The sequence below is a fragment of the Marmota flaviventris genome, chromosome 11, assembly GCF_047511675.1.
Source record: "Marmota flaviventris isolate mMarFla1 chromosome 11, mMarFla1.hap1, whole genome shotgun sequence".
In the NCBI taxonomy this organism is placed as follows: domain Eukaryota; kingdom Metazoa; phylum Chordata; class Mammalia; order Rodentia; family Sciuridae; genus Marmota; species Marmota flaviventris.
The window spans coordinates 66,304,906-66,326,321 of NC_092508.1; the positions used below are offsets into that span (position 1 = coordinate 66,304,906).

At 36.3% G+C, this 21,416-nt stretch overlaps 1 protein-coding gene across 8 annotated transcripts in view; it reads left to right on the forward strand.

Annotated features, from left to right (window-relative positions):
• The first annotated feature begins 16,666 nt into the window (after positions 1–16,666).
• The window catches only part of LOC114101146 (sodium channel protein type 3 subunit alpha), a 77,312-nt gene continuing 72,562 nt past the window's right edge, over positions 16,667–21,416 (forward strand). For all 8 annotated transcript variants that reach the window (XM_027946051.2, XM_071619385.1, XM_027946053.2 and 5 more), the window contains exon 1: positions 16,667–16,930. In XM_027946051.2, coding sequence (XP_027801852.1) covers positions 16,667–16,930 — 264 coding nt within the window. The remainder of the gene's footprint in view (positions 16,931–21,416) is intronic.

Here is a 21,416-nt window from a genome sequence, read left to right on the forward strand (position 1 = left end):
ACTGGATATTTCAGTTTTTACTAGACATTGCTATCATAAAATATGTTCCCATAAATAGCTTACATGACTTTCAAAAAGGGTGGGATAAATATTCTAATAGTAAATCTAAAAAAATTATCAAAATTTGTTTGAAAAAACGAAATTAAATATTTCAGTGAGTCAAAAATATTTGTTGAGCACCTACTACGTTTAGGGACATGGGATTCATTGTTGAATAAAATGGGATTCCCCAAAATATTCCTGTGAGTTTTATGTATCATCTAAGAGAGACAGAAAGTGAATAGTGAACACTATAAGTAAATTATGTCATATAATATAAGTGACTTAGAATAAAAAAAGGCAAGGAAGGTAGATAATTGGAAAAGAAATATGAGCAGTTCTCATGAAGAAGGGAAATTTTGTCAGTACTTGAAGAAGGTGAGTTGATCAGTCAGCTTACTAGAGGAAAAGCATTCTGGGGTGAAAAACCTGTGAGTACTTCCAGGCGCTTGGAGACAGGACAACCAGAGCCAGTGAGTGAGGGAGGAGCAGAGGAAAGCAAGGTAAGTTCAACTAGCTAGCTGAAAGGGGGGCTCACAATGACTTGCAGGCAACTGTAAGGATTTTGGACTTTTTTTCCAGCTAGCTACTAGGGGCTTCTGGGCAGAAGAATGACAAGATCACTCTGACTGGTAAGATTAAATTAGGTAATATGGGAGTCAGTTTGAAAGCAGGGAAATAGAAAGCTACTGCAGCCCTCTCTGAAATACTGCCACAAATCACTTCAAGGTTCAGGTTCAGAGGAGTTACATCAAGGACATTAATGAATGAATAAATGAGACTGCAGAAGCCATGATTGTCATCCTTGAGAAATCACTAAAATGAGAGCAGCATGACGCATATGAATGTTTCTAACTGCAAAAATACAAAATGTTCGATTCCTTAAGCTAGCAGTGGTGGCAATGGGGACCCTGGGCATCTGCAGCACTTGTGCACTTGCTAGAAATGCAAATCTGAGCCCCACCCCTAGCTGCTACTGACAGGCAACTTTAGGGTGGGGTCAGGAAAGCTGTGTTTTTAACAAAAGCCCTCCAGGTAATCCTGATGCTAAATTTTAGTAATCACTGCTATAAACCAGATGGGTAAAACTAGATGGACTGAAATATCCTTTCCAGGTTGAGGATATTGGGCTTCCAAGATTTTATTGTAAAATTAGTTCTTGAAAAAATGGGTTATTTATAAGAAGTGTATACTCATGCTTCAGAACAAATAAATTATTTTAATCACATACTTACAAGGATTTATTTTTAAGTATATCACACTTCTCTAAAAAAGTGACGTAAGCTGGTGTATTACTAGTTGTCTACAATTTGCACAATAAGAAATTCAAGACAAGGAAAATGAAAGAAATATATGTGATAAGTGCATTAAAGACTGTGAGTTAATGAAATTACTTTTTAAAAAGGTACATTTAGTTCTGAGTCCCCTAGACTCAACATTTTTAGAGTAAAGGTAGGAATGAGGCCCAGCGTGATGGGGCACGATTCACTAGAGATTAATTCCAGCAACTTTTTACAGGAAACAGCTGGTATCACTTACCCTTTTTCGAGTAAAGCTTTGATGATGCTCTTAGAGCTACCACTTCCTCAATTGTGGAATAAAGAACTTCTCCTAAATTACTGAAATGATGAAATTCTAATCTCAAAGAAAAGCTAACCAAAGAAAAGTAATTCCAGTGGCTCAGGAGGCTGAGGTAGGAGGATCGTGAGTTCAAAGCCAACCTCAGAAAAAAGCTAAGCACTAAGCAACTCAGTGAGACGCTGTCTTTAAAATAAAAATACAAAATAGGGCTGGGGATGTGACTCGGTAGTTGAGTACCTCTGAGTTCAATCTCTGGTAGCCCCCCCCAACCCCCCAAAAAAATCAAATGTAAGAATGGATTTTGTATAACATAAAGAAATATCAGATTTTAAGGTAACAGACCACCATGAGGTGGTCAATTTGCTAAAAGAAGACTTGCTGAAGCACATGAGGAGTGGATGTTTGACTTCTTTCCTAGACAGCATCCTAGTATTGCATGATATTTTGGTGATTTGGCCAAGTTACCTGCTTGTCATTCTACTATCACGTATATCTAAAATGAAAAATAAAAAAATCAATCGTAAAAATAAGTAAATAAATAATTGGAAAAAATTTAATTTCCTGCTTGATAAAGATATTTATTGTTAAAATTGAGCAGGCAGTAGATGGGACTGTTTTCTAGTTACAAGGGTTGAGGAAAGTGGACCCTTCCTTGTGTGAATCACTGTTAGGGACTTGAGGGCCAGGCCTGTAAGTTCTGTGGTGAGCAGCCTTGAATCTGTTTTAGCCCTTGCACAGAATGCTAAAGAGGCAGTTGTATAGTTCACTGCATGAGAGAAAATGGTTTTGACATGAAAAATTCTGAAACAGGTATATGGCATGGTCAGCATAAAAGAAGACAAAATAGATTGATGAAAAATAAGTAACATCAACTCCCAGAACAATTATGAAGAATACAAAAAAAAAGAAGCAAAATGATGCTAAAACTAATGGAGCTATAATAAAAATAAAAATCTAAAAACATTGAAGACTAGAATATTATAAAGTATACATAAATTGGCAGGATAAATGAAAATAACACACAAAGGTATAAAAACATTCAGAAAATTCTAAAAAATTTAATTGCTGATATTAGTGATAACATTAATGATAAAAATAGGAATCAATTAAGAAGAAATAAAGTAAAGCAACTTTTTACAGGATTCTTCAGCTTGTATCACCCTTTTTCCAGAAAAGCTTTGGTGATGCTCTTAGAGCTACCACTTCCTCAATTGTGGAAAAAAGAACTTCTCCTAAATTACTAAAATGATGAAATTCTAATCTCAAAGAAAAGCTAACCATTTGGGGGGAATCCCTGAGTTTAATACACACATTAGATCACCTGAAAACAAAGTGTCTGAACCATTTATCACCTTCTAAATACAATTCACTTCAGTTTAATTTTAGTCAATGGTAGAAGACTTATTTGATTTATAAGATTTATACAAATCTCGTATAAGTCTGCAAAATTGAATGTAAGATACCTATTGAGCATATTACCGAGTGTTCCTCATGCTACGTTCTAAGCAAACTTCTTTTCAGTTTAGTTCTTGGAATAAGCTTATTTTTTCACATACGACTGATAGAATTGTTTTTGTTTAGTTTTTTTCCTCAAATAAAATAATCTTTGTGACCCAGTGTGCTTCTATGTTCTCCTAGCTACTGGATACACTAGAGGTTAATTCCAGCCTCGATAATGTCATGTCCTTATACAATATTTCTAGTAAGCTTTACTCTTTCCCTCCATAGCTTTCTTTCTTAAATTGTTGCCCATGTACCATGTACACTGAATTCATTTGGGAAGCTAGTTAAAAATGCAGATCCTAGGGTCTTGCCCTGGACTTCCCTTTAGAAATCTGAATCTTTAACAAGTAGCTCAAGTAATTCGGATGCCGAAGTTCTGAACTGCTTTAAAGAGCCTCATTTTATGCTATAATTAATATGTAAGCCATGGCCTGCTTTTAAAGAAGAGTGAGATAGAAATCTTATTAAGATATAATGAAGCTTGGAGCATGAGGCCTCAGCTAGAGTGTGAAGCTGTGTGTAGAAATGACTGTTCTTTCCAGTGGGCACTCGGGATGGCAAACACTCTCTCCCATTTCAAGCCCAAGCCATAAGATATATTTTTTTCTAGTGTGTAAATCAGTGATATTCTTAAAAATGGGGAGAAAAATGTAATTTCTCAAGCAATTCAGAACCTTCTGGAATGCATTTTCAATGTCTGTTGTCTTGCTCCTACTCAGTTTCTTATTCCCTTTTGGATAACCAGAACTTCCTACCTCATCCCCCTTTGTATCCCCAGTGAAAACCTCTAAAATATTTAAGAAAATATATTCAACATGATGTTTTGGTTATTTAATGTCATTCTCACTACATGTCAGGCAGGAGGCCAAAGTATTTAAAATCTAGTTACTTATGTTCTATGAAATCTAGGGAAGTAATGTTTATCAAGCTTGTAGCTGTGAAATAGAGGGTACTAACACTTATTAAATGGATATAAATTTACTTAAAAATGCAATACTCAATCTCTGATTCATGGGTCTATCTGATGGTGTGTTACCTTTCCATCACTTTGACGAAATACCTGAGAAAAGCAACGTATAAAAAGGAAGGGTTTATTTTTGGCTCATGGTTTCAAAAGCTTCAGTCCATGGACACTTCTTTTGGGCCTGTGGTGATACAGTACATCATGATGAGAGTGCAAGACAGAGGCTTGTTCGCCTCACAGTGGAAAGGAAGCGAAGAGAGGAAGAGGAAGAGTGGTATGAGTCAATATTTTTAGAGTAAAGCGTTGGTTATGCTGTGGAGTTACCACTTCCTCAATTGTGGAATGAAGAACTTGCCCTAAATTACTAAAATACTGAAATTCTAATCTCAAAGACAAGCTAACCATATTACTTTCAAGGATACAACCCCATGACCTAGCTTTCCACTACCCTCCACTTTCTAAAGATTCCATGGGCTGGGAACCAAATATTTCAATGAAATCTATTATAGATGTGTAAAATTACTAGAATTATTGTCATTCTAGAGAAAAATAATAAGTGTGATATACTATTGTTACTTCTAATAATGCCATCTAAACCTCCAGCTTTTATGGAAAACCTATTTTATGCCAGTTATTGTTTTAGAACTAGGGCCTTCTGAGAAACTGAGGTAGCATGAAAGACTCCTCTTCAAACCCTGATTCTTACGACTAAGTCAGAAATATTTCAGACATATCCCTCAAAATAATAGGCATGAGTTTATTGAAGGGGTAGGAAAAGGGAAAGGGGACATTCTCAAGGGAGAGAGTGGATCTTCTCAGAGAGGAGAGGGACAATATGCCTTTCCTACACTCCAGTTTTATTGGGGATCTCAGAGAAGTTTCCAGAGAGTCCCACCTAGGTCCACCTTTTGACTGTTGACTGATAGCAGAGTGACATCAGACTTTCAAGTCTAGGTCACATTGACCCATGCTAACAGATTCTAATTAGATACCTAGTCATAGATTCCTACAGATTTTATGGTTAGGAAGAAATATCCTTATCTCCAAGAGTACCAGGATCTGGTCACAAAAGTCTCCTCCTTCAAGTAACTTGGGATCCTTTTATCAACATTCTTTTGGGCCTGCATTTCTCCTGCAGTTAACAGGTAGCTTGCTGAGGAGTGTGACACATCTTATCCATTTAGGCCAGGCAGGGCTTCAGGTAAATTGCTTCTTAGAAAAGAAAGCCTGTGGGGGTCAGCCCAGTAGGCCCAGTGAGGTGAAGAATTATTCTCTTCACCTCATGTTCTGACCATTCACATCTGTCTATCCCCTAACATAATGATATAACTAAATTCATATAAACATGTTTATATATGTGCACATATGTATTAATTTAAAACATCATTTAATGCTAAGTATCGTATTTTGCTAGATATAATTCCCACTAACATATGTGGAACAAGAGATTGGACTGATTAAGAAACATGTTCAACATCATACAGCTAGTGGATGGCAGGGTCATGCCTGTGTTACCACAAAGTGAGAGGTTGGGGGGAGAGGCAGATGCCAAGTTATGATGTCACTTTCACACTGTGATAAAGTGACTCTAAGTTGCTGCAAGACACTGACAGGTGTTAATAATATTCTGTCTTTGGTGATAGAATAGAAAAAAAAGATTGGTGACTTAGAGGGAGAGTTCCTCTGGAGACAGAGATTTTAATACACTTTAAAATATGAAATTTAACGGTTCTTTTTTTATCATAATAAGTGGTCAAGAGAGATTTGTTGGTGAGAATTCATGACCAATTAAATTTATGAGCATGGTGTAAGTGAATTGTAGTAAATATTATTTTAAATATCAATTGTGATCTTGAATCACATATTTTGTCTTTTGAAATAATCGTTCTTGGCTTATCTGTGCTAAGCCATCAATAATGACTAAAATGGAGAGGAGACTGATATCAGTTGTTATATTCAAAATAATAATTTGATTTCACTTAGCATGCTGTTTTTTTAGAATGCTAAAATTTTAGGAGCAATGAAGTTTGTTTGTCTTATCTTCATGAGCTAATAGAATTGGGTTTTTGGTGGAGAGGAAAAGGAACTAGAATATTGACCCATGGCACTGAAGTGGAGCATATGTTCCCCTACTCTGCCTCTTTGGTCTTTGAGGTATTTGAGGAAAAGAACCAAAGGGGAAGAAGAAAGGACCAGCAAGAAGAGAAGGAAGTACAAACAGAAAGATACCCCAATGTGATAGGGACTTAGAGAAACTGCTTTTGCAAAAAGCAACAACTCTTCATTTAGGCCTGCAGATGGGTAATGAAAAGCAGGATAGAGCTTGGCATCTCTGCCTTCATTTTGGATCAGGTCCTTGCTCGGCTATGCACATAGTCATGTTAATCATTTGAAGAGCGTTCATCTAAAATCTAGTAGTACATGTTTTATTCACCCGAAATCTACCTATCATATCCCATTCTGCCCCAAGACTGAGGCGAGATTTGCAGCATCGTGTTTCAGGCTCCAGTCATTGCCCTACTCAGCCGAGTCTGCCCATGGCAAGACTGCCCGTTAAGCAGGAGCAATCATCTCCTGGGAACTGAATTGCCCCCTTCCAGAATCATAGGTCTAATGCATAAACATCCTGACTAGCAAATGAAGATTTCCCCCTCAAATGGTAGGGACTTCTCTGAACCAGAATAGAACCAGAACCAGAATAGAAAATGATCAACCAGACCACAATTTCACCAGGACAGATTGTGCATTCCTCTTCAGCCCTAGTGCTTCCTCTGTTTAACCCTATAGCTCTCCTCAGCAACCACAGACAGGGCTGAGGTACTATATCTTGCTTTGCTTTCCCAATACAGTCATATTGATTAAGTTTCCTTTCCCGATTCTTACCGTCACCTTTCTGCTTGGTTTTTGGGACAGGTGGCTAGTTCTGCTTTGTTGGGACCCCCCCTGGCCTAGGGTGCTGGTAACACAGAATGCTAGCACATTTTTAGACAGGGTAAGGGCATCAAAGCAGCCAGTGTCTGTGGCTCCTGGCTCCATGCATCCTGGAACATGCCAGGCACACTTCCTTGGAGGGTCAAATATCCTGCTTTGCGTTAGCTGTGTTTTATTGCTCAGTGGCTATAAGTAAACAAAGGACTCACAGCCAGAGTGCCCTCTGCATTCTAAATGGCCAAGATGCTGGGCTAACCTAACTAGAGTCTCTTTTTACACAGATCATGGAGCAAGAGAGCTGAAGCCGAACCACATCAGAGTTGGTCAGCAATGAGAAATCTGTCAAGGATTCATGGCAGAGTGGCTTGCTGGAAGAAAAACACAAAATCTCTTCTAGGGATACTGCAGAACAAATGAGGTAATTCCCAGAGAAGGCCTGGAGCTTTCCTGAAAAACGGTACTGAGACTATCAGAGGTACATAAACTGCTACTTGGCCATAAATTTGTGTTTGTGGAGAGTAAATTGAAATTTCTGTTAGCCAACAAGGACAGCTGTACCAGGACAAAAAAGAAAGTAGAAGTGAGATTCCTCCCCCCCCCTCCTCAGTTTGTTCCTCCAAACAGGCAAACAAATAGATAAAGAGTGGCAGATATGACCTCAGGGAATGGAACCATGCCAAAGGTTATTGATGCAAGAAAGAGATTAACCCAGCTTTTTATTTCTTTTCTTTTAAGAGGGACATTCATGTTGTGTATTTAGTGAATTACCTGGGATTGTGTTTACTTTGAATTTTATTATATTTATTTGGTAATTGGATCCATAGCTCACCTGCTTCTACTGGGTAAAGGATATCCCAGTGTGTGGTTAGTATTTGGTTGTGAGCTGGCTTCTGGGCTAGCCAAATTTTTGAACTGACCAAAAAGTACTTGTTTATTTGGTGTATCAGCCGCTGCTAACTAGAAAAGCTGTCTGAAAGTATCTTAGTCAAGAAGGATGTTTATTGAATATAACAAGCAGTGCAGAGGTTGTTTGGGTCCAAGAGCTGAGCGATCCATCAAGGGCCCAGGGGTAAATCTGTCGCTGAGATCTGCCACACTCGGTGTGTCAGCTTTGCCCTCAGAATGGCATCCGTCTGGTTGAACTTCAGTTGGCTGAAGTAGTGCCATTTATTATACCCTGATGCAAAAAGGTCCAGAGGACAAAGGATGCTGTCTCCTTCTCTCTCACTTTCTAAGGAGCAAGGAAATCTTTCACAGAAATCCACTTGACAGACCGCCCCCCCCCCCATATACACACCCTGCCTTGGGTCACATGACTATTCCTTAAGCTCTGATCACTGGAAGGAAGTATACGGAGTGGAATGGATGTGGGGGACACAAACATATTACCTATTTCAGTTTGCAAACATTCGGTAGAAAACTTCAACAGCCAATGCTAGCAATGTTGATTTGTCTATTACAATGTTGGCTTAGTTCTTGTCATTAATTAATTGTTGTCTCCTCAAGTTTATAGTTGTCTGTTGAGGACAAAGTCATAAAAAATATCAACCTCCAAAATCTACTTCTCACTTCCACAAAATTGTTCTGAATACAGAAATGAGCTTGTGTTTTCTTATTCTACTAATTTTTTAGAGGTGTGACAGAAATAAACAGGAAGACAGAAATAAACTTTCTTATCAAATTAATAAATATGTATGTTTTGATAATCATGTATTCAGCTGGTATGGAGGGAACAATATAAAAGAAAGTCAAGATTTCATCTTTATTTGGCCATTACATAGTGATATTTTTACTAAAGAGTTGCTTTATTGATGTGTTTATTCAGACTAATAATAATGATGAATTTCTGTCAACACACTGAGAGCAAGACATGTGTGATACAGAACAGCCAGCCTAGTCTTTTAGTTTACCTTAAAATAACTCCAAAGTGCTTAACATACATGTGAAAATACATCTATCAGGTGTGGGTTTTATGTTTGCAATTAATTCATTCTGGTTTGCTTCGTCTCCTACATTAAAATGAAGGTAAGGGCTATCCACTATGCTTCTTAGCTTAGACACTCCATTCCTCACACAGGGCTCTATACATAACCTCCCAGTAAGATAACTGGCTTATCCTAATTCCATCTCAGCAAACACTACCACAGAATCTTCTTATTTTCTAGGTTTAGAAACTCGGGCTTTTTTTGTTTCCTATACCATTCAGGTTTAAATCCTGCTACCTCAGTTTATTAATTTTATAACTTGGACAAGTTATTTAACCTATCTGCACCTGCTTCTTTATTTGTAAAATAGGAATAATAACTGTATTAATCTCATGAGATGGTACTGGTGATTAAATGAGCTAATATGCATAAATTACATGGGAGTATGGGAGACATAGTAATCATTTAACAGAATTTTGTTGATTATTATTATTTAATCTTTAAAGTCATCTGGTTAGGAAAGGTACACCAGCCAGATATAATTTTAGAACTCTTGAAATACATAAAGTAGTATATAATATGCCTTGTAGTAGGTTCAATGGTTGTCATTGCAGTGTGCTGAAGGCTGTATGTATGTTTTCAGTCAAATATGATGCTATTGGACACATACACTCTCTGAGAATATATGATAAATGTCAGACAACAATTGGTCCTAAATGAAAATTCTATTAGAAAAAAAAAGTGTTCTTTAATAAAGGATAGTTAATTGGTCCATCTTATCTTTTAGATTATTCACTTCCAATGATAGCTTGTTTTGTTGATACCAAGAAAAACAGCATCTTTCCTTTGACAGTAAACTACATTTTTTTCTAATAACTCACTCTGCCATCATAAGGACATGAAAACACATCTTGAATTTTTTTTTTCTGATAGCTCACATTGTGTGACATAGAGCACCTTTCCAACCTTGAAGATGACAAATTCACAGCTTTCCAACATAATTTTGTTTCCATGGGAACAGACCAGAACTAATCAATATAACCATATTTTGTCTGCAATATAACCATAAAAAAGTCTTTCGGAGGGAAAGGGAAAGATTTTTAACAGGATATAGACCAATAAAATTTGCAAATTTTTCTGCTATTCTTGAAAATTAGTCAAGATAACAACCCATGGACCACATAACTAATGGCAAGAAAAAGAGTTTGGGTTTGATAGTGTCATAGCATATCCCAAATATTTGCTATGTGACTTTTCTCAGATTCTGATTTATTAGCAAATATTAGCACTTGTACTCATTGTATTGGTCAGTTTTATATACTTTCATAAGTTTATGATAGTATTATAGCACACTGATATGTAAGCTGGGGAAACCAAATAGATCTGTATAAATCTATTTTTCTGTAATTATTTACATATAGTTTAGATCTTCAAAATCAAATCATACATAGCAATATTTAAGACAAATGTATAAACTATAATAGGAAGTCAATGAAGCACAGAAGGTATAGAAAAATGTTTTGCCTCAAAGCAACAATTTATGTTTATCAGTAGATGTTTCAGTGAAAATTACTTAGCTTCTTTGGGCCTGTTCTTCATTTATTTTAAAAGCAAAGAGTGACTAATTGTCAAATCCAATATATGCCTTTTAATTAGCATCCTGGAAATTCCTCTTTTGGGGTCCAGGTAATCATACTGACTTCATTGTCTAATATTCTCTGCTTCCTCTCTTTAAAGCTTGACAGTCCCACAAGGTCTGCCTATTCACCTTTCCACTTTTCTCCTAGGCAATGTCAAAAGGATTCCCAGATTCAGCTTCAACCCATGACCCCTTAATCAACATTTCTCCAGCTCAGACAGCTTCCCTGCATCTCAGACACATATTTTTAATTACCTACAGATATCCCACAGGCATCTTAAACTAAACAGGTCCCAGACAGAATTTATTATGCTTACAAACCTTCTCCACTTCTCTATTGGACTAATGTCAACTTGTGCCTTAAGCTGAAAATCCAGAAATGAGACTAACTCCATAACTCTTCTTCATTCTTTGTATCAAGTCAGTGCAAAATCTCACTGATTTTCTATCTTCCATGATCTTGCCTTGAATATACTCTTTGGTCTCAGTTTTTTTCTTCCCTAACTTTCTGATGGCCTACCACCTTCCAGGTGCTATGTTCAGCCAATAGGTGCAATTTCTCATTGGAATTTTTCTGTTGACTCTGCAGAGGATGTGCTTTCATTGCTATGAGCAAGAGAAGCTGAAGAGTATAAAGGATTTTAAAGCAGTTAGAATGTAGCAGAGCCAGGGCTTGAGCCCAGGTCCAATGCCAAGTCCATGCCCATTAGCAGCAGAGCTATAGTAAGACCCTCTTTGCTCCTTTGTACCAACTGCTTTTTTCTAGGGCAGCTTTCCTCAAAGTGTGGATTTTCTGAAATTGGAGGCCGCTGGAGCCTTTTGGAGGAAAGGGCTGTGACATCTAAAATATTTTCACAATAATACTAAGCTGCCACTTGCCTGTTTTCACAGTTTGGGCTTTTGTACTGGTAGTGCAATAGTTATGGGGGTTAAATGGCTACTGAAGTGGCTTCAAACTGGAGAAATTGTTTTTGTTTACTTCATTGCGATACACTCTAAGTAAGAAAACAAATGCCAGTTCACATGTGAAATCTCTGATGAAACAGTTAATATTAATTTTGTTAAACTTCAACCCTAAAGAGTACACATTTTTAGTATTATTCTGTGTGATGAAAATGGAAGAGTACATAAAGTATTTCTGGAGCATGCTGAAGCACCCTGGTTCTCTCAGAAACATTTGTGTGATTATTGGAGTCAGGAGCTGAATAAGTCACTTTATTTATTTTTTTCATGGAACACCATTTTCACTTGAAAGAATAACTGACAAACGATGGTTATTCAGACTTGGTTATTTGGCACATATATTCTCAAAAATGAACAAAGGAAAAGCCTGTCACTTTGGGAAAAGCAAATGACAGCATTTGTTGTCAGTGTTAAAACTGGAGCTTTCAAGTGGAAATTGGAATTTTGCAAAACTTTCACCTGCCACTGGGAGCCTTACAGCCTTCCAAGACATTATGGCTTTTCTCATGACATCACTGGCGATATTAACAAATGTGATTCTTGGGTATTATATGATGAAATTTGCCAAAACTTGGAAGATCTGCATACCAATGAACTGATAATTTCCAAATGACCCATGCATGATGGTACAGAATCATGCATAATTAATTAAAAGATGCATTCAAAAGGCGAGCTTGATCAAAAGTTTATGGACGTAGTTTCAGATTCCACATTGAAACTAAATTTAATAAATTACCATTTCTGGAATCTTGATGTATTATCAAAGAAGAATATTACCTGAACGGAAATATATTTTTCTCCCTGTTCATTAATAATTTTAAGGGACATGGAAACTAAAGAAAACTATTGCTTAAGGACTACACCCTTCCTGCCTGCCCTTCATACTGCTGCCATATTTTCAGTCTTCAAGTTGACCATGTCACTATTCTTTCATGGTTTACTCTAGTATGTTGTAAAGACCCTTGGTGACCTCTCCTGCCTAACTTTCCAGCCCTATTTCACCCCACCTCCTTTTGTGCAGGTTGATGTACACCCATAACAAACTGTTTGTAGTTCTCTATACTTTTCTTGTCTGTGTCCACACACATGCAGTCCTCTGTTTAGTGTGTCTCTATTGATATGTCTTCCTACATCCCTTCTCCTACTACTACCACCAACAACCCTGGTCAAGTTCCATGTAGCAAGATGTACTCTGATACTACTTTCCCAGGGAAACTCCCTGAACTATAACTCTTCTTTCCTTCCTTGGGCAGAATAAATCAAACACTTTAATGACTTCAGATAATAACCAGCTGTACATAATTGTATTACAATAATTTGTAAAAGCATCAGTCTCCCCAGTGGAATGTCAGCTTCTTAGAAGGAGGGACCATCAAAGCCTGGTTCAAGCAGTTTAGATACATAACAGACCTTCAATAATATTCTTGAATAAACAACCCCCCAAGGTTTCTTCCAAGTTTGAAAATCTATAGTTGATTCCTATAGCAGATATCTTGAATCACAATCTTTTAATTAAATAACAAAGGGATGCATTTGCTTACACACACACAATCATGCACGCAGGGTTTTTGATTTGTTGTTGTAGTTGTTTTGGTTCCAGGGATTGAACCCAGGGGTACTTAATCACTGAGCCACATCCCCAGCTCCTATTTACTTTTTTTTTTTTTTTAATTTCGAGACAGGGTCTTGCTAAGTTGCTTAGGGCCTCAGTAAGTTGCTGAGGCTGGCTTTGAACTTGCAATGCTTCTGCCTCAGCCTCCTGAGTAGCTGAGATTACAGGCGTCCAGACTCTTCATTTTTTAATCAAAAGATTCATATCCTCAGATTTTTTTCCTTATCTTTTTTTGTTCTTGAAAAGAGACTTCTGGAGAAACTTTGTTATATTAAATATGATGTATTTTAATAAATCATAATGCACATATACCCATTAATAATATATATTCCATACCAAGTCGTCAGTATGAATTAATTTTTAAAAGTCTGTTCTAATGTGAATATAAAGTTATGTAAGAGCTCTGTATAATAAGCTCACAAAGGACAAGAAAGAAGAGAGAAAAATTAAAACAGAACTGCCAAAGAACCATGACAGATTTCTGAACAGCAGAGCTATAGATGAAGCTATGAGAAACTCAACCCACTGAGTTCTTTAGTGTCAAAGCCTACGCAAACAATGAAAAGCCCCAATTCCCCTTACAGGGGAAAAGCTGAGAGTCTGGTAGCCTGTCTGCTCAGGATTTAGAGACAATATTCTGATAATTTCACAGAATTTAACAAAGAATCAAACTGTTTATTGTATCCCTTGATAAATAAATAAGAAGATACATGATTATTTCTTTGACAATAAATGTTTATGATTTTATGATGGCATATTTGTCCGCATCACTTTAGAGACATCATAATCTGTTAAGAGATTTCCATGGTTGATATTTTAAATCTAATTTTATTTTGAAACTTTAGGAATAAGGAGTCTCCAATTAAGTGAAATGTCAGCCTTTTATCTCTATCTCAGAGTATTGCCACCTTTGTGATGAACTACTTTGATGATGCTGAGGTTTTGCAAGTTTCAGTGACACAGGCAAAGTGTCCTCGGCAGGCTCAGTGCTAACCCAAATCTCCCATTCCAATTTCTGCATGTTTTTCAGTGTATTGTCAATAAGGAAACCAAAAGCAAATCAACTAAATGCTTAAATACAAACACAGCCTTTCTTCTTTCCTAAGAAAGCAAGCGTCTTGCAGAGAATTTCTGTAAGTCAGATTTGTCATGCTGTTGCATTCTCATTTAGCACTTGGAAGAATCACAGGCATTCAGTTTGTGACAGGTGATGAGAGACAGGTGGATTGCACATCTTTAGGTTTTGAGATTTGCAGAAAATGCTCAAACTTGTCCTGCATTTGAAAGTACACAGCCTGGTGTTGAGTCGACCACAGTGTGACTATCAAAATTGACATGAGATGGGTGAAGACATTAATTCAATGTTGTGTTGTCTTCCACAGATTTAAAAAGCACACCAAAAATATGATTAATTGATTTTTTTGGAGTAAAATAAATTGTTCTCAGATGTTCTAATTCATATGCTAATTGATAATAAAAAATACAGAACCGCAAAACATGAGTTCTTCTATAAAATTAACAGGAAAATTGCAGTAACTTTTCGGCAGACTTTATATCATAATATGATAATATCATAAAAATTATATAGACACACCTAATATTAAAAATGTTTTCTGTCATTGCAACACATATTCAATAATATATGCAATAATAGATATAGTTTATATTTATAAATTCAGATGTAATCTCAGAAAATATATAGTAATTTACATGCATATTTTTTATATTACTAAAGAATCCATGTTTTCTCATTGTAAGCTCAGTATATGCATTCAGTGAACTGCTGGAAATTAGAAGGCCACTCAGGGACAAAGTACTATGGAGACTAGAACAAATGTTGGAGCTGGAGGGAAATGGTTTAAAATGGGAAAAACGTCACAATGGCTTTAACAATGATTTTGATACCATAGTTTGTAGATCCTTTTACAAGATGATCGATGTGCTCATCATGTTTCATTGTTATCATTGTTTTCTATTTCCTATCTTGATTTTTTAAATGTGAGTTTTGTCATAATGAAAAAAATAACTGCTACTTATGATTGAACATTTATATAACCGATTTCCTATATTTTTGACAGTCCTGTCACATTATCTGCAGACATATTTTTTTTCCTTCCCTGGGAAATTAAACGGCCCCTCCACCTGTCTGCTTTCTCTCCTTTCCTTTCTCAGGTGCCAGACATGTATGAAAGTGCCCCTATATTCTGCACTCCTCAGGGCCTTCCTGAAGCTCCAGGGTCTGTTGTGGTCCGAGCACATTAAGAGCTTGTTTGAAGGAGAATGGTTTGAATTATGAGGATGCTTGAAGCCATGAGAGAAGAGAAATGCCTGGCAAAATGAAGATAATTCAATTATGATCATTGATTATAATACAGTGATTATTAACTCCAGAAACTATTCTAGACACAACATCAATTAACTCGTTTGTTCCTTGCAATCCCAGGTCGTCAGTTTTCCTATTATTCCCATTTCATAGATGAAGACTGAAGCAATGAGGAGGTAGTTTTCCAAGATCACATATCTGATAAGAGTGGCAGGGCCAAGGTTTAGAACAGAGAGAGTCTAGCCTCATTGTTCATTCTTTTAGCGGCGGCTTCAACTGGACGAATCAGGAAGAATATTAAAATTTTCTTGGAATAGTTGAAGGATAGCAAACTGAAAAATGAAATAGATATTCTCTATTGTCTCAGACAGTGCCCCAAAAAGATCCAGGTAAAAAGCTAAAAAAAAAAAAAAAAGTTTGACTTAATAAAAGCAAGAGAATACTAACCAAAGTTGGACAAATTATCAAATTATTTTGGGAAGGCAGTAGCTTCCTTATTGCTACTGTTGATCAGATATTTTGTGGTGCAGCAGTTAATGAGGCTGACAACCGGAGCAGTTATTGGGTTAGGCAAATAATTCCTTTCTTATCCTGATATTTGTGTCAGACATGTATCAAAATAGTTGCATTGTTACTAGTACTTTTTTATATGAAGAGTTAATAAATTGTGAAAAAAACAGTGTGTGCATTGGTGGGGAGGGAGAATGGGCTTTTAAACAATTTTATCGACAAGTATTACTGGTATTACTCTTTTATCAAAAAAGTACTATAATATGTTTTGGCACAATAGTCTCAGAATAGGCTATTTGTAAGATTTTTTTAATCTTTCACTTAGCACCTAAAATTCTGCATATTTATTGTGTGCAATATAATATTTTGAAATATAGCAACATTGTAAAATGGCTAAATCAAGCTAATTAACATTCAGAACAGAATTGGGTAGATCTGCAAAGCTGAATTATTAAAAATTAGATCAGATGATGATGTTTCTGACTTTGAATTTGTAGTATAACACTGAAAGCATGACTTGTGGTCATTTAAAAATTACTTTTAAAATGACATTCTGGTTGATTTTCTTGTTCCCTCTTTGTCACTTTCTCTCCTAACTTTCGCGCATTTTTTTTCATTTACTGTAGGCAATTCTTATGCAAGAAGCTAAACGTAATTAAATGTGCAGGATGAAAAGATGGCACAGGCACTGCTGGTACCCCCGGGACCTGAAAGCTTCCGCCTTTTCACTAGAGAATCTCTTGCTGCTATCGAAAAACGTGCCGCAGAAGAGAAAGCCAAGAAGCCCAAGAAAGAACAAGACAATGATGATGAGAACAAACCAAAGCCAAACAGTGACTTGGAAGCTGGAAAGAACCTTCCATTTATTTATGGAGACATTCCTCCAGAGATGGTGTCAGAGCCCCTGGAGGACCTGGACCCCTACTATATCAACAAGAAAGTGAGTGTTGATTTTGTAACGTGTCTTTAAGCATTTAGCATTGATATCCTTTTCTGGGACTTATATACATATGACACCCATGATTTTTCTCCTTTAAAATTTTTCTCCTTTAAAACTCTTTACTGCCACTTACATCTATACACAGTACAATAAACAGAAACATTTATAAGAAATAAGGAATTGATTACACACTGAGGAAATAGGAATAGATAACAATTTCTACAATTCTCAATAATTGAAATAAATAATAAAACTTAAAATCGACACCAACAAAGCTAAATATCTGCTATTGCTAACATAATTAAGCACACAATAGACAACCAAACAGCTGTGCAAAAGAAAAGATAACTAACTATGGGTCTATGTTGTGCTTTTTAGTTCTTATTTGGCTTGAAGTTTCTAGTGGACAGTAAATAATCATCTACTTAACACTCTTCTATAGGCAGATAATATATGGAGATGCAGATTCACCAGGACATATATTTTTGTTTTCCGTCCACTAACCTGGAATAGGATTAAGAGCTAATCTTAACCATACCAAGATTCTTATGCTGTATTTGGAATATCTATATATGCTTAAAACATTATTGGGGGGGAGGTGTCAAGATTAAAAGTAAAATAAAATCCCCAAACTCAAACAAATAAAACGTTCAAGTTTTCTTCATATATGCATGAGAACAACAATTATGCCGGGTGTGGTGGCACATTCTGTAATCTCAGCAGCTCAGGAGGCTGAGGCAGGAGGATCTTGAGTTCAAAGCCAGCCTCAGCAACAGGGAGGCGCTAAGCAACTCAGTGAGATCCTGTCTCTAAATAAAATACAAAATAGGGCTGGGAATGTGGTTCAGTGATTGAATGCCCTGAGTTCAACCCCTGATACCAAAAAAAAAGGTAACCATTATGACTGTGACCTCTGAATGTTAAATGTTCTGTAAGAATTAGTTTCTGTAGTTAAACAAGGTTGGTGATATTTTATAGGAAATATTAAAAGAACAAATGGAGATGCTATGATTTCTAACTGGGTATTTTGCATTTTATAACCACAATTTATATGTTATCTTCACATGCATAAAAATATTTCAATATAGAAACTCAGGGTAAATTAATATCACTATGAGCTGGTGACTTATGGGTTAAGGAAGATGTTGAATACCTATTTTAGTCAAAGCAGACCCTTTAAAAAGCAGTGGTTGAGAAATTGTATTCTTTAAACAATATTCAATTTATAGTTACAAAATAAATGCTGGCTAAAGGAAGTGACAGTTAATCATTCAGATGCAGACTAGCCTCTTGCTTTAAAAGAGTACTTCTCAAACTTGCCTGAACACATAGGTCACCACTAAATCTTATTAATATGCAGATTCTGATTCCACAAGATGGGGTGGAGCCAGAGATTCTCCCTTTCTTTATAAACCATCAGGTGATATGATACCTATCCTGCCAGGACTTGAATCACACTTTGAATAGCAAGCCTTCAAATGTTTTATTTAAGATCATAAAAACAAGTGAAAAGAATTAAGCAGGTTCTTTTTTCCCCCCTTTTTAAACTAGTTTCACAAAAGGTGGCATTAATTACATAATCATACACACCTAAAATATTTTTTCAGTACTGTACTGCAGAGTTGATAAACAAAGTTCTGAAATTATGTTACTGTATTATTACAAATGGTGATGACAATGAGACACCTCCCAAGAAACTGAAAAAAAAATTTCTCCTCTGAGAACTATTGATCTAAAGTATTTGAAAAGATATCCTCAAGAGACAGGGACATTTTTCACTCTGACATAGTTAAAAATATTTTCTACTTAAGAAGAGGAAAATGCTCAGCTTGGTGGGATCATGGGGAGTGGCGGGTAGGGGAAAGGAGAATAATAGGGTAAACATCATCCGAGGGAGACAGGCCTTCTCAGTAGCACCGAAAGGGCAGGGCCAGCTCATTGTGCAGGGGCTACCCTGGGCTAGCCTAATAGATGACATAAAACATTCTGCATCATTTGATTAAATCAGCTGGTTTTGACTCAAAGCTCAGCAAGAAACTTCTGTTTATAATTGGTTTTCCCATAGATCTGCTGAAAGGAAAGAATGTTCTGGTTATGCCATTGTAATTATTTTAGTCCATGTGAAAGTAATATATCTCACTGTAAATAGATTGGCATCTGATTTTATGTGTCAGGCTTTCAAGTTTGGTTAATATGAGTCTGCCACTAGAAAACAGAATTGCTCTCTTCATGCTGACAAAACCAGTTATTATTACCTCCAGAGCTGAGAACTAGACTTGGGTCATGATTTATTCCTAGTTTTGCTGTGACCCTTCCTAGGAGATCTCTAGTCAGGCTCTTTACTGTTGGCATCACTCCTGTTATACATGAGGTGATACTACAGAAAGAGACAATGATGCATAGAAGGAGATAATGGAAAGAAACTAACAGAAGAAAGTCTAGAATTTATGATCATGGCATGAAGCTATTTTAATTGTATGGAATAATTCAAGCAAAGAGCATTTTAATAGCATAAAGCATAATGCGACTGTTTGCTGCCATTAATAAGTGATATAGTTTGGTACCACATATGGATGGATGGCGTCACAGTACATTTTCATGGCATGTAACTTGACCATGGTGATAGTGTGGAGATAGTGACAACGATTAATAATAGCTAATATTTGCTGTGCTTATACTGTGTTGAATATTACTTGAGTGCTTTAGCTCATTTAATATTCTGTGCACCATTGAAGTGGTTACTGTTGTTAGCCTTAGTTTACAGACAGGGAAGTAAAGCCCAAAAAAGGTAAATTAGCTTACCAGGGTCATAGTCCATAAGTGTTGGATACAGGATTCAAATTTAGACAGTCGAGCTCCAGAGTCAGAGCTCTAAACCACTAACTATATAGAGTATTTATTAATATAGTAAAAGGTTTGTGGAAAAAATTGGTTGTATTATGTTTTTAAAACTCTATGATTGATGTGGTCCTACTCATTGAGATGTAAAGCTTACTTTTGCTTCAAAGTAGCAAAAATTTTAGTGAATTTACAAGCTGTACATTTGCCTAAGAAGCAAATAGTACTCCAGAGTAGAAAACAACAACTGTAATATAGTTCCAAATATGGTACTTACAATGTAGTAGCAACAGGAACTATTTTTTTTTCTATAGGCACATCATTATTTATCACTATTTGAAAACCTGACTTTAAAGTTGGCACTAATCCACCCTATCATCTGTTATTGCCTCAGGTAATTTCCAGTTTGTGTACATAGTTTAATAATATCAGAGCGCTAATTTTCAAATGTTTTTCTTGTAATTCTTACATTATCTAGGACATTGATATTTTATTCCTAATTTTTCATAACTGAAGGTTTTATGTTGGGTTTTGTTCTCCAGAAATGAACTGGGATTATGTTCTTAAGGTCTGCCCTGTTCCAGAACATAAATTTAATAAAGATACTCTTGGCATGTTAGCCTAATTCCACTAGTACTACACAGGCTAATCCTGCAGGAGTAGCAGAGGGTTCCATTTTTTAAAGGACATTTAATTCCTGCTCACTCTGTTTTTGGCAATATTTCAAAACAAAGTCCTTCTCTAATGTTGCAAGTAAAAATTTCCTTTTCATGGAAATTGTTTGAAAAGCATGAATTAATGCACCTTAAAGTATAGTGAACTTTTACATGTTATTGCTGTCATTGAATGCCTAAATTGATCTTGATTGTTTAACTGCAAGATTTAATGATCTAATCCTGTGAAATCAAGACAATCCTTCTGCACTTCAAGGGAAGTCTTCCCAAAGTCCACTGACCCTGCAGATAATCCTAGTTGTAATCTTGCTAGTAAAGGTTAGTTTACTAACCATCTTCATAGAATTTATGGGAGTTTATTAAAATTGGTTAGTTAAGTAATGGTTGGCTCCAAGGTCTTTAACAGAAAAGGGCGAAGAACAGAGAACATGTTTTCCCTGCTCCTTATGCCCACAATATAAATATTTCTGCCTACCTATTCAAACAGAGCTTGTCGTCAGTGAACATGAATATATGGGATATAGCTCATAGTTAAAGGGTAAAAACATATTATCAAGTAAATCAATACAGAGAACAGATGTCATAAAGGTGAATATCATCTTAAAGTAAACCCATATTCAATTAAAACAAGTGTTTAGTTTAAAACTATGCTATTAAATACTGCAGGGAGAAATGGAAATGTCGATTACAGACTCTTTGTGCTCAGTGGTATACAACTACATCTAACCTAGTCCTCCCTAGAATGAAGGCTACAGGGAAATTGCTGCTTGAATTCTGGTTACTTGCAACATGCAAAAGAATGCAAATTTATATACTAAGACTTAGTGGTAAAGGAAGCAATTAAGGAATGGTCAGAAACAGTGTGATTTGTTGGGAAAGATATGAGGAAGGAGGTAATTTGACAGCTGAGGACATGCCCAGAGAGCAGGATTTATCAACCCCATGTGCACTTTAGAATCACAGAATCACTCAAG